The 19,823-nt window shown below is 37.9% G+C and overlaps 1 protein-coding gene across 2 annotated transcripts in view; it reads left to right on the forward strand.

Annotated features, from left to right (window-relative positions):
* The first annotated feature begins 1,735 nt into the window (after window positions 1–1,735).
* The window catches only part of CLGN (calmegin), a 49,983-nt gene continuing 31,895 nt past the window's right edge, over window positions 1,736–19,823 (forward strand). Inside the window, exons 1-2 of one of the 2 annotated variants that reach the window (XM_015073615.3) lie at window positions 1,736–1,893; window positions 19,626–19,778. In XM_015073615.3, the coding sequence (XP_014929101.1) occupies window positions 19,635–19,778 (144 nt within the window). In that variant the 5' untranslated portion in view covers window positions 1,736–1,893; window positions 19,626–19,634. Of the gene's footprint in view, window positions 1,894–1,928; window positions 2,042–19,625; window positions 19,779–19,823 lie in introns of those variants that run through there. The other variant, XM_053216939.1, reaches the window with a different exon arrangement.

The following is a 19,823-nucleotide window of genomic DNA, read 5'->3' on the forward strand; positions in this document are numbered from 1 at the left end:
TTTTCAAAGCCTCTATAATTAAAATAGTGTGATACTTTGTGCTAGTGCTACGCAAATCAGTGAAATAGAATCGAAAGTCCAGAAATACACCCAAGTAAATATGGATATTTAGTAAATGATAAAAGCAGTATCTTAAATCACTGGGCAAAGAGATATTCTGATGATATTGGGGCAACTGGATAGCCATTTAAAGAAATATTTACATGTTACAGAAAAATAAACTTCAAATAATAAACTTATAATAAAAAAGTGTAATAAATAAAGTATAATAGTATAATAAAAAACTATAATAAAAAAGAAATAATAAAATTATATAAGTATTAAAATATAGATGAACCTGGAGTAGGGAAAGGTATTCAATGACTCAAAATCTGGACGCAATAAAAAGGAAACATTGTCCTTATGCATAAAAATTTATCTGGCCTCACAAGTAAAAATCAAAACCAGGGCAGGCGCCTGGGTGGCTCAGTTAAAGTGCTGGATTTTGGCTCAGGTTGTGATCTTGCCATTCCAGAGTTCAAGCCCTGTGACAGGCTCTGTGCTGACAGTTTAGAGCCTGGGGACTGTTTCAGATTCTGTATCTACCTCTTTCTTTCTCTCTGTCCTTCTCCTGCTTGTGCTCTCTCTTTCAAAAATAAACATTAAAATTTTTTTTAAAATTGAAACTACACTGAGATATCAGTCATGAGGTTGACAAAAATTCAAATGCTTGACAATGCATTCTGTTGGGTAAGGTTATGTGGAAAATAAACACTCTCATACACTGGAAATACAAAATGATAGAAGTCCTAAGGAGAGGATTTGGTATGTATAAGAAAACTACATAGCATTTAAAACCACATTGAGACATCATTGATTGGTCTCTAGAAAGACTAAGATTGACCATACTATGCAATAGTGAAAATGTAGTGTAACTGGAATTCTCATACATTCTGGTGGGGATGTAAAACAGCCATTTTGGAAGCTTGTTCAGCATTTTTTAAAACAGTTAAACATATGCCTACTATACATCCCAAACATTCTAATTCAGTCAAGATTTGCTATAAAATATTAGCAAAATATGTATGATCCACTATCAATGAGGCAAAGAAACTTGAGATTCAATACTACCTTTATGTTGTATTTTTAATTTTGGTGTGTTTGGTTAAAAGTACAGACTATGAGAGAGATGGGCCTGGATTTAAACCCTATTTCCACCATTTGTTAATCATAGATTCAGGCAAGTAATTATCTTTAGTTCCTTCACTAGGGTTGTGATGGTTAAATAAAATAATGTAAAACCCCTGGAGTACAGAGAACACAATAAATATTAGCAATTTCAGAAAGAAAATGTGTTACGTTAACATTTAATGTCTATACTTAACCACACACCCACACGAAATAGGAAGCCTCCCTGCTGAGCACAACGACCTCTCGTAACATCTAGAACTCTAGGAAAGGCCTGGGGTACTAACTGGACACTGTTCAAAAATGAGTTATATAAAACTCAGGATCCATTTATGTGCAATAGCAGGCAGTACCCCTCTGATTGCAGAGAGGGCAGGTGCTCTTTGGGAGGAGAAACTCTTCGGGCTAAGAGGGAGGATTCGTGCCCGGCCAGCCCACTTCACTCCTAGCCCGCTAAGCGGGCGCGAGGCCCAAAAGCGCGCCTTAAGGCGGGCTCCGCAGCTGCAGTCTCCCCTCGCTGGGCAGCGCCCCCTCCGCGCCAGTTGAGCCTCCACGCAGGTGCGCGCCGGCCGCCGCCTCCTCCCTGCCTGCGGCCGCTCGCGCATGCGCGGTTAGCAGTCGCTTCTGGGCGGCCGCCGGCGGGATTGGTCTGGGGAGACGCGGGGACCAAGTGGCAGCGACTCGGACATCTGAGCTGCCACTGCTGAAAACGGGCCCGCAGGACAGGTGCGTGGGCAGTACGCCACTTTCCTACTGCCCTTTGCGCTCCGGCTAGAGTGAGGAATCGGAGTCATTGCATTTACGCCCAGGACGGGGATTCCTGGGCCGCACCCCTTTCTTTGGCGACCCGCCAGGCTGAACAGGTTGGGGCCAGGTGAGGGAGTGGTTCTTGAGTTCTGGGATGGAGGTGCCCCGAGCGAGGTTCTTGGGTGGGCTGTCCTGTCCTCGGGAGGAGAAAAGCCACCAAGGGCGGCGGGAGTTGATGCCACATCGGGTCCGTTGGGTCCTCCCGAACCGCTGTGTCCACCTGCTGCGCTGAGGCGGGGGCTGGGGCGCCGAGGAGGCTGGTGTTCTCTGCCTCCAAGGCTTGCGCGGCCCCAGCGAGCCGAGTCCGTTATTCCAGCGGTTACCATTTCAGCCCCATTCCAAGCTCGAGCCCCGGTGCGCGCTCCCGAGGGGTGTATGGAAGGCCGGGGCGTGTCAGGGCGCGGCTCACCCCACCCACTAGTTTTAAAATCGTGAGCAAAAACAAAAAAGGCTCAGTTTACGCAATTCCCAGCTTTGTAAAACGAACAGATTCAACCCTCTTGGTAGTGGTGGCCTGTAATTCCTGGCCACTCCCTAGATGCGCTGCTTGGAGCCCGGTGTGTGCCTCCAGGGACTGAGCAAAAGAGTTGGGTTGAATCCAGTGAAGCCCTAATTACTATAGACTCATTATCGCCTAAAGCCTGCTTACGATCAATCAAGACATTTTAGCTGATAGTATTTTAGCATCGCCCAAGTAACAAGAAGGCATTTGCTTGGGATTTAAAATCAAGTGTCAATAAAGCTCAGAAGGGGAGGGGGTGGTGCAAGGAGCGAGAAAGTAAATTGAATGGCCATGGGAAGAAGTCTCAAATTAGAAGAGTTAATTTTTTTTGAAAATTTTGCTGCATAAAAGCCATCAAAACCCTGATGTAGTCGTAAGATTTACTTAAAAACTTTTTAGGAGGGGCACCTGGGTGGCTCAGTCGGTTAAGTGTCCGACTACGGCTCAGGTCATGATCTCACGGTTCGTGGGTTCGAGGCCCGCATCGGGCTCTGTGCTGACAGCTCGGAGCCTGGAGCCCGCTTCTGATTCTGTGTCTCCCTCTCTCTCTGCCCCTCCCCTGCTCACACTGTCTCTGTCTTTCAATAATAAGTAAACATTTAAAAAAATTTAAAGAAATTTTTTTTAAGAAAAAAATTCTTAAAGTTTTTACACCACTCTATGTCATTTAATCACTCGAGGTATCCTTCCTTTTGGTCACCTTAAGTTAGCCTCTCTTCACTTTACAGTTTTGCCTTCATATTTAATTGGTTTGGTCTTCCAGTACCATGTAGACCTATCCCTGATGCCTTGGAACAAGATAATCGATATTAGGGTTACCTGGGTGGCTCAGTTGGTTAAGCTTGGGACTCTTGATCCTGGCTCAGTTCATGATATCATGGTTGGTGAGTTGGCCCCATCTCTGGCTCTGTAATGACAGCGTGGAGCCTGCTTGGGATTTTCTGTCTCCCTCTCTCTCTGCCCCTCCCCGCCCCTCAAAAATAAATAAACATTACAACAAAAAATTTTTAATGTTTTTACTTATTTTTGAGACAGAGAGAGACAGAGCCTGAGCAGGGGAGGGCAGACAGAGAGAGAGACACAGGATCCAAAACAGGTTCCAGGCTCTGAGCTGTCAGCACAGAGCCCGACGCGGGGCTCGAACTCACAGACTGTGAGATCATGACTTGAGCTGAAGTCGGACACTTAACCGACTGAGCCACCCAGGCGCCCCATAAATAAACATTTTTTAATTAAACAAAGATAATTATATTATCTAGTTGATAAAGTTAATTGTGTATGAATGATGCAAGTATGTTGATGGATCTCTAGAAATTGAACAGTGTTATAAGTTAGCCTTACTGCTTTTCAGGACCGAATTTTAGTGCTCTTAATTAGAAAGCTAGAATTGTCCATTTTAATAGACCTTTAAATCATGTAGTTTAACTCTTTCACTTGGCAAAATGAAAAACAAAACAAGCCCAAAGCAGTTTTAACCTCTTGCCTTTTTAATAATAGAACTAGAAGCTTGGTGTGATAGTGCCAAATTCAGTGTATAACTTTCTGTTGTATCATCTTGTAGTTGGGTTCCTCCTGAAGCTGCAGGACAACTAAGACTTTAGTGACTTTGAAACACCACTTTTGAGGCATACCAGTGTTGGGGGAGTCCTCAGTGAAGCTGAACAGCAGAAGGGCCTCTCAGTTATAAGATACAGCATACAGAAAAGTATTAATGTGTTACAAAGTTGAGTGTTGGAGAGAAAGAAAGGAGTCTGAAAAGGACAGAATTTATGCTGAGCACTATGAAGAACTACTGTACCTTTTTATAAACAGTAAGACTTGTTTTCGAAAACTCATGGTAGAGAGAAGGTAGAGAGGATAGATTTGGAGATTGGCAAGACTGGAAGTGAAGAGGCAAAGTGGGAGTTTGTTGATCCTCTTCAGAAATGATAGGTTCCTAAATCAGGCTGTGTCATGGGGATAGACTGAGGCATTTAAGAAATGCCCAAATGCATTCAGTTGCCAGTGACATAGGGGATCACTAAGAAACAATAGTCTTATGTTAATGGCAAAGTAACTTGACTGATTTAGCTGACTGGAGGTATGGTTAATGGAAGCAGAGCGTTCAGGAGATAAGAGAAGCAGATTTGGGCGGAAAGCCCACGTTCAAATTAGCAGAAGCTTTGGGACACCCTTGAAGATGGATAGTGATTTGAAATTAAGGAGTGCTTGGGAAAAAAAAAATAGTTACAAACAGGGAGGGGGGGAGGCAAACCACAAGAGACTCTCAAATACCGAGAACAAACTGAGGGTGGATGGGGAGGTGGGGGAGAGGGGAAAGTGGGTGATGGGCTTTGAGGAGGACACTTGTTGGGATGAGCACTGGGTGTTGTATGTAAGCCAACTTGACAATAAATTATATTTGTAAAAAAAAAAAAAATGAGTGCTTTTTGAGCTGTGGGTAAGATTTGGGAGTCCTTACCTAGCTTTTATAGGTAGAAATCAAGAGTATATATAATGTAAGAAGAGAGCCTGGGGATGGAACCCTAAGGAATAGCAACATTTACAGAAGATTGGAGAAAGTGCCCATGAAGGGGGCAGAGAAGATGAAGAGAATCAAGAATCAGGAACAGGGACATAAAAACCAAGGGAGGAGATGACTCCAAGAAGAAAGCAGTCAGGAGAACAGTAGGCAATAGAATTAAAAATGACTTTGTTAGTAGCATCAGTTTCAAAGAAGTTGAATCAAGAAGCTCAGGAATGGTAAAAGTATTAGTTTTCATTGCTGCCAGAACTTATACCACAAATGTAGGATCTTAAAGCAATACAGATTTATTTTCTCACAGTTCTGTAGGCCAGAAGTCTGACACAGTCTCACGGAGCTAACATCAAGGCGTAGGCCAGGCATCACTGTTTACTAGAAGCTCTGGGAAAGTTCTGCTTCCTTGTTCATTCAGGTTGGTGGCAGAACTCTGTTTCTTGTGGCTGTAGGACTAAGGTTCCTGTTTGTTGACAGTCAGCTGAGGGCTGTTTTCAGCTTCTAGAGACTATTCACATTGCTTGGCTTATGGCCCCCTTCCTCCGTCTACAAGGTCTCTCTGGTGGGTGAAGTTCCTCTTACTCTTCAAATCTCTTCTACCCATCTCTCAAGGACTTTCTCTTCTACTTTTAAGGGCCCATGTAATTAAATTGGGCCCACCTGGATAATCCAGCATAGTCCCTCTATTTTAGGGTCAGCTAATTAGCAACCTTAATTCCATCTTTAAAGCCCTTTTTGCTATATGAGGTAACATTCACAAGACCCAAGGATTAGGGTGTAAATATCTTTGGGTGGGGTCACTATTCTGTCTACGAAAGTAGAAGTATTATTAACAGTTAATGAAAACATACCTTCTAGCTTTGTTAAGGAGAGGAGATACCTAGATACATTTATGTTATCTGGCATGTGATAATTATAGTTCCGATAGTAAGCCAATTATCTTCTTAAATGTCTTAAAATTTATATGAGCACTGTAAAATTTTAAAGGGTCATAGTAATGTAAGGTATTACCATGAAGTTGTTAGTTTTTATATTTTTATATAGGCTTAAGCTGCTTTAAAATCTTTGCTGGAAAGATTTTAAAAGCCATTTAAACTATATATGCATAAGTCATAGTTTGGATACACATAAAAAAAGGATTTTCAAGTAAAAAACCCACAGAAACCAAAATATATGTCTAAAGGATGGAAGAGAAAATATTTAACTTTATATTTTATAGGCCTAGAACTTTATTTTTTTAATAGTTATTTAATTATTATTTTTGAGAGAGGGAGCACAAGCAGGGGAGGGGCAGAGAGAGAAGGTGACATAGAATCTGAAGCAGGCTCCAGGCTCTGAACTGTCAGTGTAAAGCCCAATGCGGGGCTTGACCCATGAGCAGTGAGATCATGACCTGAGCCGAAGTCGGATGCTTAACTGATTGAGCCACCCAGGCACCCCAGGCCTAGAACTTTAATGTCATTTGTTCTAATCTTAGAGCCTGAGTAAAAGGAATGTATAGCCTGAAACTAGACCTAACTTTGAGTCTTGCCCCTTCTATTTAGTGGCAGTCTGTATTCTTAGGTAAGTTACCTATCTCCCTGAGCCTTGCTTTGCTTATGTATAATGGGATGCTAATGCCTTCACCACAGAGTGCTGCAAAGACTAGAATGACGTTTGTAAAATAGTATGTACTCGAGACAGCACTTCTTACTCTTCTTGCTCCACTCTTCCCCTTTCAGTTCCTTCATCATGTGCTGCTGCTTCCTTTGTCCTTGGCCTAGGGAAATCACCCCTCTCTATCCTTTACATCACACCTTAAATGTAACTTTCTCAAGGAGGCTTTCTCTGACCTTTCCCCTACTATGCAAATTCAGTTTCCCAGTTACCAACTCTTAGAACTTATTTACTTTTCTTTTTTTTAAAGATTTTATTTTTAAGTAATCTCTATACCCAGAGTGGGGCTCGAACTCACAACCCTGAGATCAAGAGTCTCATGCTCCACTGTCTGAGTCAGCCAGGCACCCCAGAACTTATTTACTTTTCTGTATTATAGTTTACCTGTAATACCTGGGTTATTCGTTTGATGTCTGCTTTCCATCCTAGACTAGAAGCTCTTTCAGATCAAGGCCTTTCTATGTATGTTTTGCTAATTACTGTAAATTCAGCGTCTAACATAGTTCCTGGCACATAATTGGCAATCATAAATAGTTGTTAAATGAATTTGTGAATGATGAATTTTATTATCTATTGGCTAACCTTCCCTGAATTTCTGGACACGTCAGCCATCACGATTAATAAATCCCTGATGCAGCTTATTCTGAAGCATGCTCGTTTCTTCTGTGAGAAAATAACTGCATTTCAAATGGAGTCTTGCAGCTTCTTTGGAAGAAGGCTGCCTTCTAAGATGCCGCTATTACCTGCCTCTCTACCTCATTTGTGATCTTTCAAAGTGAATTTTCTATGTGTTACATAGAAAACTCTAAGAATGCCCTCTAATTTTGGTGAGAATTTGTCCAGTTTTATTTTTGTGATACGGTAACACAAAACCTCTTAATTTGATCTTTTTGTTCACTATCTTTCCTAGTAAATTATGAATTGGGTGGTTAAAATGCTGTCTGTAGCAAGATTCTGAAATAACTCATAAGAAGAGATGTTTCTTAATAGATATAGAATAGAACTTAAAAATATGATTAATTTCCCCATATTAAATTAGATCATAAAATTGCAAACTTTCTGGACCATTATCTCTTTTCTCTATAGAAATACGTTTGCTGTGTTAAGTTTTACCAATGTTCTAACAAACTTTAGGAGGCCAATGTTAGAAGTATTGACATAACTATTTTTCTCTCAAGACAATAAAGACATTTATTATGTAGGGATTCAGTCCATAAATTTTTCTAGCAGTTAATTCTAAAAGAGGATTTTTCTCTTTAAGGATCTCGGAGACTTTTGTAGACAATGAAAACTCCCTCATTTTATTTTTGCTTTCCTCTAATTGTGTAAAAATCTTTTTGCTAAATTTATTGCTGCGTACTGCCTCAACAAGAAACTCATCCTAGTTTGTTGCTTACTAACGTCTAGTCCCTCTGCCACCTGGCTTTTTTTCCCCCTCTTACATATGCATTCATTCATTGATTCTATACACATGTATCTGTTCCTATCACATGCCAGCACTCTTGGGTACTGGGAATACAGAAATGAGAAGGAGTACCAGTCCTCAGCAACTTTTGTCTGTTTTTTTGTTTTGCATGATACCTCAAGCTATTCTTTGGAACTATGTAGAAGTAGTATAAATCCTAAATACATAGGTAAGTATATTTTTATAATATTTATATAAACATTATTTTGAAAATGAGCCTAGTATAACCAAAGTAATATTTTTATATCCAGGATTTCATCTTCGTTCATTTCATTAATCTCAGACCTCGGTAGTTTCTCACCTTCTAGGATCAGATCCAGACTTCTTGAAATGTTTTGTAGTACTGCAGTGTCCGAACTCCCAGAAAGTTGTATTTTCAACTATTATTTCTGCTCTTATGGTTCTTTTTCTACTGTTGTGCTCTTTGCTTGAGGTATTTTCATTATTTCTAGGTTTTTCTGATTTAGAAAAAAAAAATGCCTGGTGTTAGTTAAAAGTATGTATTAGTCAAGGTAGTGCTCCAATAGAAAATAAAACTATCTCAGAGACCTAACACAATTTCTGGTTGTGGGCATTCTGGAGGAGTGTGCCAACTTGACTGAACCACAAGGTGCCCAGGTACGTTTAAACGTTATTCTGGGTGTGTATGTGAGGGTGTTTTGGGATGAGGTTAAAATTTGAGCGACAGGCTGAGGAAAGCAGATTGCTCTTCCCAGTGTGGGTACTTCATCCAGTCAGATGAAGGCCTGAATTGAACAGAAAGGCTGACCCTCTGGTGAGGAAGAGGGAATTCCTCCTGCCTGACTGTTTGAGCTGGGACTTCAGACTTTTTCTGTCTTTGGACTCGAACTGAAACATTGTGTTTGCGTCCTGAGCCTGCTGGCTTTCAGGCTTGAACTTTTACCATTGACTTCTGGCTCTCAGGCCTTCAGACTCAGACTACAACTATGTCATTGGCTTTTCTGGGTCTCACCTAACGCCAAGGAAAATGTAGTCCAGTCATGTTCCTTGGGCATGGTGATCAGCCAACAATGTCTTTCACGCTTTAAAACAATCATTGGGTATCCTGTGATTGTTTTTTGTTTTCGTGCTCTAGCAGCAGCTACCTTCGATGTGGGAGTGAGCATTACTTCAATACCAGTAAACGAGCTGCACTTTATAATTTGTGACTGTGGGCTCACAGTGGAGATTCAATAGGGCTTTTAGGTAGTGTTGCTGAAATGCTTCGAGGTAGATCAGGCTGCTTGGTCTTGGTTTCAGAGATGAGCGAGAATGGCATCTCATACTTGGCCAAAGTCACATGTGCTTTAATTTGTTATTGCATCAGTGCAGAAGCAGTGCAGAGAACATACAGGAGATGATGGGTACATGACAATAGATGGATTTCTCTAGGGCCTCCCTTCTACCTTATGAAGGCACAAATATTATTTAGTGATTTCAGCAATCTGTGTGGAGTAAGGAATACACAGGAAGCTTAGAACCCTGGGCCTACAATTTTTTATATGTTTATAACCGGGGGCAGAGGGGATAGTATCGGCATTAAATGTTTTACCTTATACCATATAAACAAGTGCTGGCTACACTAAAATCGTATAACCATTTAAATCAATAAGGAAATATAGGCCTTGAACAACACTATACACCAATTGGACCTAATAGACATATACAGAACACTCTATCTAACAACAGTAAGAAAAATTAATGCCAATCAATTGAAATAAATATTAATATCAGTCTTCCTCAAACTGTTCCAAAAAATCAAAGAGGAGAGAATACTTTCAAAGTCATTTTATGAGGACAGTATTACTCAGACACCAAAGCTAGGCAAAGACACTACAAGAAAAGTACAGACCAATATTCCTGATGAATATTGATACAAATACATTATTTTTCTTTTTTTTTACACTTATTTATTTATTTTAAAAGAGACAGATAGTACAAGTTGGGACAAGAGCAGAGACAGAGGAGGAGAGAAAATCCTAACCAGGCTCCACACTGCCAGTGCAGAGCTCAATATGGGGCTCGAACTCATGAAACCGTGAGATTATGACCTGAGCTAAAACCAAGGGTCAGACACTTAACCAAGTGAGCCACCCAGGCTCCCCAAAATAATTATTTTTTCTTAAGTATACATGGACTATTTTGTAGGATAGACCATATGTTAGGCCAAAAAACATATCTTAATAATTTTTTTAAAAACTGAAATCATACATGGTATTTTTTCCAAATTATAATGTAATGAAATGAGAAATCAATAGCAGAAGGAAACCAGGAAAATCCACAAATATGTGGAAATTAAACAACATACTCTTAAACATACCAAAAGGCCAAAGAGGAAATCATAAGGAAATTAGAAAATATCTTGAGATAAGTGAAAACAGAAATGCAACATACCAAAACTTATGAGATACAGTGAAAGTTTTGCAAAAAGGGAAATTTATAGCTGTTGATGTTTACATTAAAAAATAAAGATCTAAAATTCACAACCTAACTTTACACCTTAAAGAACTAGAAAAACCAATACTAGAAAAAGGAAAGAAATAATAAAGATTAGGTGAGAGAGAGATAAATGGAATAGAGAGTAGATAAGCAATAGAGAAAAATCACTGAAACTAAGAGTTGGTTTTTTGAAAAGATCAACAAAATTAACCAAGCTTTAGCTATACTGAGTAAGAAAAAAAAGACTCAACTAAAATCAGAAGTGAAAGAGGGGACATTACACCAATTGCGTAGATATAAAAAGGACTGTAAGAGAATACTATGAACAATTATATGCCAACATCTGGTTAATCTAGATGAAAGGATAAATTCCTAGAACATAGAATCTATTAAGACTAAATCATGATGAAATAGAAAATCTGAACAGATCTATAACTAGAAAGGAGATTGAATCAGTAATCAAAAACCTTCCAACAAATAAAAGCCTAGGAGCAAATAAAGTCTATTTGTCTACCAAACATTGAAAGAAAAATTATTACCAATCCTCCTCTAATTCTTTTGACAAATTGAAGAGGAAGGAACACTTCCAAACTCATTCCATGAGGGTAGTGTTACCCTGATACCAAAGCCAGACAAAGAAACTACAAGAAAACTACAGACCAATATCCCTAATGAATGTTGATGCCACAATCCTTAACAAAACACTAGCAAACAGAATTCAGAAGTATATTAAAAAGATTATGCATGGGGCGCCTGGGTGGCGCAGTCGGTTAAGCGTCCGACTTCAGCCAGGTCACGATCTCGCGGTCCGGGAGTTTGAGCCCCGCGTCAGGCTCTGGGCTGATGGCTCAGAGCCTGGAGCCTGTTTCCGATTCTGTGTCTCCCTCTCTCTCTGCCCCTCCCCCGTTCATGCTCTGTCTCTCTCTGTCCCAAAAATAAATAAACGTTGAAAAAAAAAAAAAAGATTATGCACCATGAACAAGTGGGATTTATTCCTAGCATGCAAGGATGTTTCAACATATGAAAATTAATCAATGTACTATAACACATTATCAAAATGGACGGGGGGGACATGATTATCTCAGTTGATGCAGAAACAGCAATTGACAAGATTCACCACCTTTATATGATGGACACTCAAACTATGTATAGAAAGAAACTACCTTTAATAGTAACAACATAATAAAGGCCGTATGTAAAAAGCCAACAGCTAACACCATACTCAATGGTGAATGACTGAAAGCTTTTCCTCTAAGAACTAGAACAAAACAAGTATGTCTGTTTTTGACACTTCTATTCAACATATTATTGGGAGTCCTGGCAGGAGCAATTAGGCAAGAAAAAGAAATAAAATTAAAAAAGAAGAAATAAAATTTATTCATAGATAACATGATGTTATATGTAGAAAAAAACTTAAAGACTGTACCAAAAAAAATGTAAGAACTAATAAAGGAATGATGGTTGCCAGGGGTTTGAGGGAGGATGAATGAGAACATTGTTGCTTAATGGTATAGAGTTATGAGCTGTACAAGATGAAGAGAGTTCTGGAGATTGGTTATACAATGGTGTAAATGCACTACTGAATTGAACAGTTAAAATTGGTTTAAATGGTAGCTTTTATGTTGCGTATTCTACCACAATTAAAAACATGTCTTTACACAAATTAGTTACTTGTGTTTTGTGGTAGTACCCCATTGTCAGGCCTCTCAAAGTTCCAATACAGACCTGGCCATATTTTACCACTTCCTTTAAGAAATATGTGACAAACTTCATAGTTTTGTTTGAAGCTTGATGATATATTGGTACCATAGTGTGATATCTTTCAAGTAATACTGTGACCATGATTTTTTTTTTTTTTTTGACAGAATGTGCAAGTGAGTGAGGGGCAGAGAGAGAGAATCCAAAAGGAGGGGCGGGGGAGAGAGAGAGAGAGAAAACTGGGGCTCATCTGGAGCTCATGTTTTACCCAAAGTGGGGCTCATATTCACCCAAGACAGGGCTGGAGCTCTGTGAAAAGATGTGAGACTCTTACTTGCAAACTGTGAGATCATGACCTGAGTCGAAGTCAGATGCTTAATGACTGAGCCATCCAGGCGCCCCTGACCTTCATGATTTAATTCTCAGTTGTCAGCTGGTGCATTATTGAATAATAATAGAGCACTCAAGAATTAAACAGAAACTATTAGGTCTATATTTCTGATTTTTTTAAAAAAGGAATGAACAGCAGCAACAACCTTGAACTACATCATTTTTAAATGGAGACTATTATCTATAGAACTGCATTGGCTACAGAATGGTTTGTGACCAATAGCAATTTATTTTTAAGTATTTCACTTCTGTAGTAAGGTCATGTATTCATTTCTGGGTAAATATCTTAATAACTTAATACTAATAACCTAAATTTGAGAAATTTTCAAGAATTTTGAAAACATATGCTGTTACTATTTTTGTAATTTCTTTCTGTTGCTTTATCAAAAAGCATATAATAATGCAGTGGGATAAGATTAAATTTAGAGGTAGCATGGTATATTAATGTACAGTTCTAGATTCTGATCTTGTTTCACATTTTCAACCCATGTGACTTTGACCAAGTTTTAAAATCTGTTTTCAATTTGTAGATGGGAAGTAATAATGCCTATCCTATTCACGTCCTGGGCTGCAGAGATTAATTTGGCTCCTCCCTTTATGCAAATGCATGATCATAGTCCTAGAACTTTAGAGAAGAGACAGATTTTAAGATAAAAGATTTTCGAAACTTTTTTTCATGAAGCTTTGCCAACTGTTTATTTCTGAAGGAAAGTTAGGAAGAACTATAATATAGAAAATAGAATGGGGATTGCCCTGGTTGATGTGAGAATAGAATTCCAGAGAGAGCACTGCCTGCTTGGTTTCGCCTTAACTTTTCCCAACAGCCCAATACACCAGAGCTCAAACAAAGCACTTAGAATATTTTTTTTGACAAACTATTAGGAAACTAAAGTGTGTTTTAATTTTAAAGGAGGAGATATGGGCCACCAGTGATACTAATGTTCATTATTACTATTATTTTATGCATTTCTGTTTTACTCAAATAGTAACTCAAGCAAAAGACTTTACTACATTATGTAAATATGCAAGGCTTGTAAAACTTTAGAACAATGAAGCTTTTAGAATTATTATAATTTTTTAAAATGTTTACTTATTTTGAGAGAGAGGGAGAGAGAGCACATGTGAGCATGCATGCATGCATCGGGGAGGGGCAGAGAGAGAGAGAGAGAGAGAGAGAGAGAGAGAGAGAGAGAGAATCCTAAGCAGGCTCTTTGCTGTCAGCACAGATCCCAATGTGGGGCTTGATCTCATGAACCATGAGATCATGACCTGAGCCAAAATCAAGAGTTGGCAACTTAACCAACTAAGCCACCCAGGCACACCTGAAGCTTTAGAATTTTAACAATTAATAAGCAATTTGCAGTGCACTCATTTCTCTGTCAATAAGTACAAAAATTTTTAAATAAACCTACCTATGGTTATTGAGTCCAATTGATCTCTTTAAATTTACTTTCTCAGTTACACCTCTTTTTTATGATTCAGAGAATTCTCAAACTCTTCCAACAAATAACAGCATGCATCATTTTTTGTGTTGTCTTTGTCCATAAAGATGGTGATATTGACACACTTTTTAATATAGAATATTCCTATTGTAAATTGGTGTCATTGAAAAAAAACACACATTTTTCAAAGTAAGCTTTAGTGTTATATTCAGTGTCCCCTAGAAGAAATCAAGGCCAACTGGCCCACATATTCACATAAAGTTTTGATCTCATTAGAGAAAGTTCTAATCACAAGTCAGTGAAACCAGAAGCTGGTTCTTTGAAATGATCAACAAAATTGATAAGCCTCTAGCAAGACTCAGTAAAAACATAAAGAAGATAAACAAAATTACTAATGAAAGAGGAGAAATAACAACTGACACCACAGAAATACAAACAGTTGTAACAATATTATAAAAACCCATATGCCAACAAATTGGACAACTTAGAAGAAATGGATAAATTCCTAGAAACAAATATGTAGCCTACCAAGACTAAAACGGGAAGAAATAGAAAATTTGAACAGACTAATTACCAGCAGTGAAATTGAATCAGTAATCAAAAAACTCCCAACAAACAAAATATAGTACCAGATGGCCTCACAGGCAAATTCTACCAAACATTGAAAAGTCTTTTTTTTTTTTAAGTTTATTTATTTTGAGAGAGAGAAAGAGAGTGTGTGAGCAGGGGAGGGGCAAAGAGGGAGAGGAGTTAGAGAACCCCAAGCAGGCTCTGCACTAGCAGTGGCAGCATGGATCCTGGAGCCCGACATGGGACTCAATGCAAGCTGGACGTGGGGCTGGATGCAGGGCTTGAACCCACGAGCTGTGAGATCTTGACCTGAGCCAAAACCAAGAGTTGGACTCTTAACTGACTGAGCCACCCAGGTGCCCCAAATTCTACCAAACATTTAAAGAAGAGTAATAGCCCTTCTCAAACTATTTCAAAAAATATAACAGGAAGGAAAACTTCCAAATTCATTCTATGAGGCCAGTACCACCCTGCTACCAAAACCAGATAAAGACACCACAAGAAAAGACAGAACTACAGGCCAACATCTTTCATAAATATAGATGCAAAAATCCTCAACAAAATATTAGCAAACTGAATTCAAGAATATATTTAAAAAAATAATACACCATGATCAAGTGGGATTTATTCTTAGGATGCAAGGGTGGTTCAATACTTGCAGAACAATCAACATGATAACGTCACATCAATAAGAGAAAGGATGAAAACCATATCATTTCAACAGATGCAGAAAAATAATTTGACAGAGTACAACATCAATTCATGATAAAAAAAAAAAAACCTCTGCAAAGTAGTTCTAGAGGGAACATATCTCAAAATAATAGAGATTTTATATTAAAAACCCATAGCCAACACAGTGCTCAATGATGAAAAACAGAGCTTTCCCCCTAAGGTCAGGAGCAAGACAAGGATGTTCACTCTCACCACTTTTATTCAATGTAATACTGAAAGTTCTAGCCACAGCAATTAGACAACATAAAAAAATAAAGGGCATCCAAAATGGTAAGGAAGAAACAAAACTTTCAGTATTTGCAGGTGACATGATAACTATATATAGAAAACCTGAAAGACTCCACCAAAATCTACTAGAACTGATAAATGAATTCATTAAATTTGCGGGATACAAAATCAATGTATAGAAATATGTTGCATTCCTATATACTAATAATGAGGCAGGAGAAAGTGAAATTAAGAAGACCATCCCATTTACAATTACACCAAAAACAATAAAATATCTAGGAATAAACATAACCAAAGAAGTGAAAGACCTATACTCTGAAAACTAGAAAACATTGATGAAAGAAATTCAGTATGACTCAAAGAAATGGAAAGACATTCCATGCTCATGGGTTAGAAGAACAAATATTGTTAAAAAGGCCCTATACTACCCAAAACAATCTACAAATTTAATGCAATCCCTATAAAAATGCCAAGAGCAATTTTCACAGAACTAGAAAAACAGTCTTAAAATTTGTACGGAACCAGAAAGGACCTCAAATAGCCAAAACAACCTTGACAAACAAAACTGGAAGTATCACAATTCCAGATTTCAAGTCATATTACAAAGTGGTAGTAATTAAAACAGTTTGGTGCTGGCATAAAAATAGACACATTGATCAATGGAATAGAACAGAAAACCCAGAAATAAATCCACAGTTATATGGTCAAGTAATCTTTAATAAAGAAGGAATGAATATATAATAGGAAAAGTCTTTTCAACAAATGGTGTTGGGAAAACTGTACAGCCACATGCAAAAGAATGAAACTGGACCATTTTCTTTCACCATACACAATAACAAACTCAAAATGGATTAAAGACCTGAAACCATAAAAATTCTTGAAGGGAGTATAGGCAGTAATCTCTCTGACATCAGCTATAGCAACATTTTTTCTAGATATGTCTCTTGAGGCAAGGGAAATAAAAGCAAAAACTATTGGGACTACATCACAATTAGAAGTTTCTGCACAGTGAAGGAAACTAAAACTAAAAGGCAACCTATGGAATGGGAGAAGATCTTTGCAAATGACATGTGATAAAGGGTTAGGATCCAAAATATACAAAGAACTGATACAACTCAACACTCAAAAAACAATCTACTTAAAAATGGACACAAAACATGAACAGACATTTCCTCAAAAAAAGACATACAGATGGCCAACAGACACATGAGAAGATACTCTGTATCACTCATCATCAGGGAATTGCAAATCAAATTACAATGAGATATCATCTCATACCTGTCAGAATGGCTAAAATCAAAAATACAAGAAACAAGCATTGGCAAGGATGTGGAGAAAAAGGAACCCTTTTGCACTGTTTGTGGGAATAAAAATTGGTGCAGTCATTGTGGAAAACAGTATGGAGTTTCCTCAAAAAATTAAAAGTAGAACTACCCTATGATCCAGTAATCACACTACTGGGTATTTACCCCCAAAACACAAAAACACTACTTCATGGGATGTAGCCAAACCATGGAAACAGCCCAAGTGTCCATTGATGGATGAGTGATAAAGAAGTTGTGGTATATATATATACAATGGAATATTACTCAGCCATAAAAAGGAATGAAATCTTGCCATTTGCAACAACACTGATAGAACAAGAGAGTATTATGCTGAATGAAATAAGGCAGTCAGAGAAAGACAAATACCATGTGATCTCACTTGTGTGGAATTTAAGAAACAAAACAAAAGAATGTAGGGAAAAAAGAGAGACAAACCAAGAAACAGGCTTCTAACTATACAGAACAGATTATTATCAGAGGGAAGGTGGGTGGGTGGATGGGAGATATAGGGGATGGGGATTTAAAAAAAAAAAGAAAGGTTCTAATTAGTTGGGCTAACTATATGGGAAAAAAAACTTTTTATAATGTTTATTTTCTAAGAACAACTTTATTAATACAGTATTTGCACTTTCAAGTTCACTTGTTTAATGTGTAAAAGTCAGTGGGTTTTAATATACTTAACAGAGTTATGTAACCATTACCATATCCAATTTTAGAACATTTTCATTACCTCCCCAAAAACCTTACCTCCCTTAACCCTTTCTTCCAATTCCTTTCCCTAGGCACTCACTGAATCTATTTTCTGTTTCTATAAATTTACCTATTTCTTTTCAATGGGATCATACAATATGTGGTCTTTTATTACGGGCTTCTTTCACTCAGCATGTTTTTTGAGATTCATCTATCTTGAACATATCAGTATACCATTCAGTTTTACTGCTAAGTAATATTTTATTGTATAGATAGCCCATATTTTGTCTAACCATTAGTAGATGGATATTTGTGTTGTTTGTACCTTTTGGCTAATTATGAAAATGTTTCTTTAAGCATCCATATTTAAGTTTTTGTGTAGATATATGTTTTCATTTCTCTCTGGCAGATACCTAGTATAGTGGAATTGCTAGGTTATAGGGTAATTCTATTTTTAACATTTTAAAGGACTGACATACTATCTTCCAAAACTTACATCATTATACATTCCTACCAGCAACGTATAAAGGTGCCAATTTCTTTATATCCTCTCAGGAGTTGTTACTTTCTCTTTTTGATTATAGCCATTCTGGTGGATGTAAATTGCTAATCTCATACCAGTGTTTCTAAAGCGGACCAATGTAGGTCTATAGAAACGTTCTGAAAGATCTAAGAGTGATAAGAATTTACTTTTAAAAAAAGTTTTCATGGGGCCCCTGGGTGGCCCAGTCAGTTAAGCGTCTGACTTCGGCTCAGGTCATGGTCTCACGGTTCTTGAGTTCAAGCCCCGCGTCGGGCTCTGTGATGACAACTTGGAGCCTGGAGCCTTCTTCCTATTCTGTGTCTCCCTCTCTCTCTGCTCCTCCCCTGCTCACATGCTGTCTCTCTCTCAAAAATAAATAAAGATTAAAAAAATTAAAAAAAAAAAAGCTTTCATAATGATGGTAACTGGGGGAAAAAAGTAATAGAACTGTACTATGGATCATCTGGATCTCTGACCACCTTATAACCAAGGACTGCCACACGAGTTCAGTATCCACATTTACTTTGTGTTTAAAAGGCCATTGGCACCAAAAAATAAAACTTGAATTTTAACATGTTAATGAGAATAGAGCAAGACATACAAATCATGTATTTCTGCCAAAAGGCAGCCAAATTATATTTGATTTCTACTCAAGTAATGCTATAATAATGAACAGACATTTTGCAGTACTTAGAGAAATGGTTAGATTATTGAGTCATCAAAGTATTATGATAAATGTAAAAGAAGTTTATCCAATACAGTCAACCTGATTGCAGTAAGCCCATATTTATTTGTCTTTAGCTGTGATTTGATTCAGTAAAAGACTTACGTGAAATTATGATAAAAAAATTTTTCTTTAGGTTTTTGGTGTTTATATGTAAACATACTTTGGTTTTATAATTATGAAACTTCAGTTGTATGTTTATATATACTTAAGCAAGATTGTAATAAATTTGAGAACCATGATTTTTTTTAATGTTTACTTGTTTATTTTGAGAGAGAGAGAGAGGGAGACAGAGTGTGAGGGAGCAGGGGAGGGGCAGAGAGAGAATTCCAAGCAGGCTCCATGCTGTCAGCACAGAGCCCAATGGATCTCACGAACCTTGAGATCATGATGGGAGCCAAAATCAAGAATCAGATGCTTAATCTGCTGAGCCAACCATGTGCCAACCCCAACCTTTTCTTTCTGTTAAAGGAGTCCACATAATATTTGAGTTTGGCAATCACTGTTGCTTATCTCTTTAGGTTTTGTGCTCTTGGTTCTTTGTTTTTAGAGGCAGGTGTGTAGCTGTAGAATCTGTGTCCTGTAGGAGTTGAAGTTTGTATTTTATTTATTCAAAGTATAATTTAAATACCGCCATTAATGAAGCTATCCTAGAACAAAAGAGGTATTAAAGAGAAACTATTTCTTTGTAAGTGTACTTCCATATTTTTCACAACTTTTCTTTTCACTGATAACTCTTAATTTCACAGGTAATCAGTATGTATTTCCAAAGATTTTGGCTATATTTGGGTCTTCTGTTCATCTCAATTAATGCAGAATTTATGGATGATGGTGGTGAGATGGAAGATTTTGATGAAAATTCAGAAGAAATTGATGTTAATGAAGGTGAACTCTCCTCAGAGGTAAGGTTACTGCAAAATGAGTTGTAAATTATTCCTTCACAGAAT

The sequence above is a fragment of the Acinonyx jubatus genome, chromosome B1 (assembly GCF_027475565.1).
Source record: "Acinonyx jubatus isolate Ajub_Pintada_27869175 chromosome B1, VMU_Ajub_asm_v1.0, whole genome shotgun sequence".
NCBI lineage: Eukaryota > Metazoa > Chordata > Mammalia > Carnivora > Felidae > Acinonyx > Acinonyx jubatus.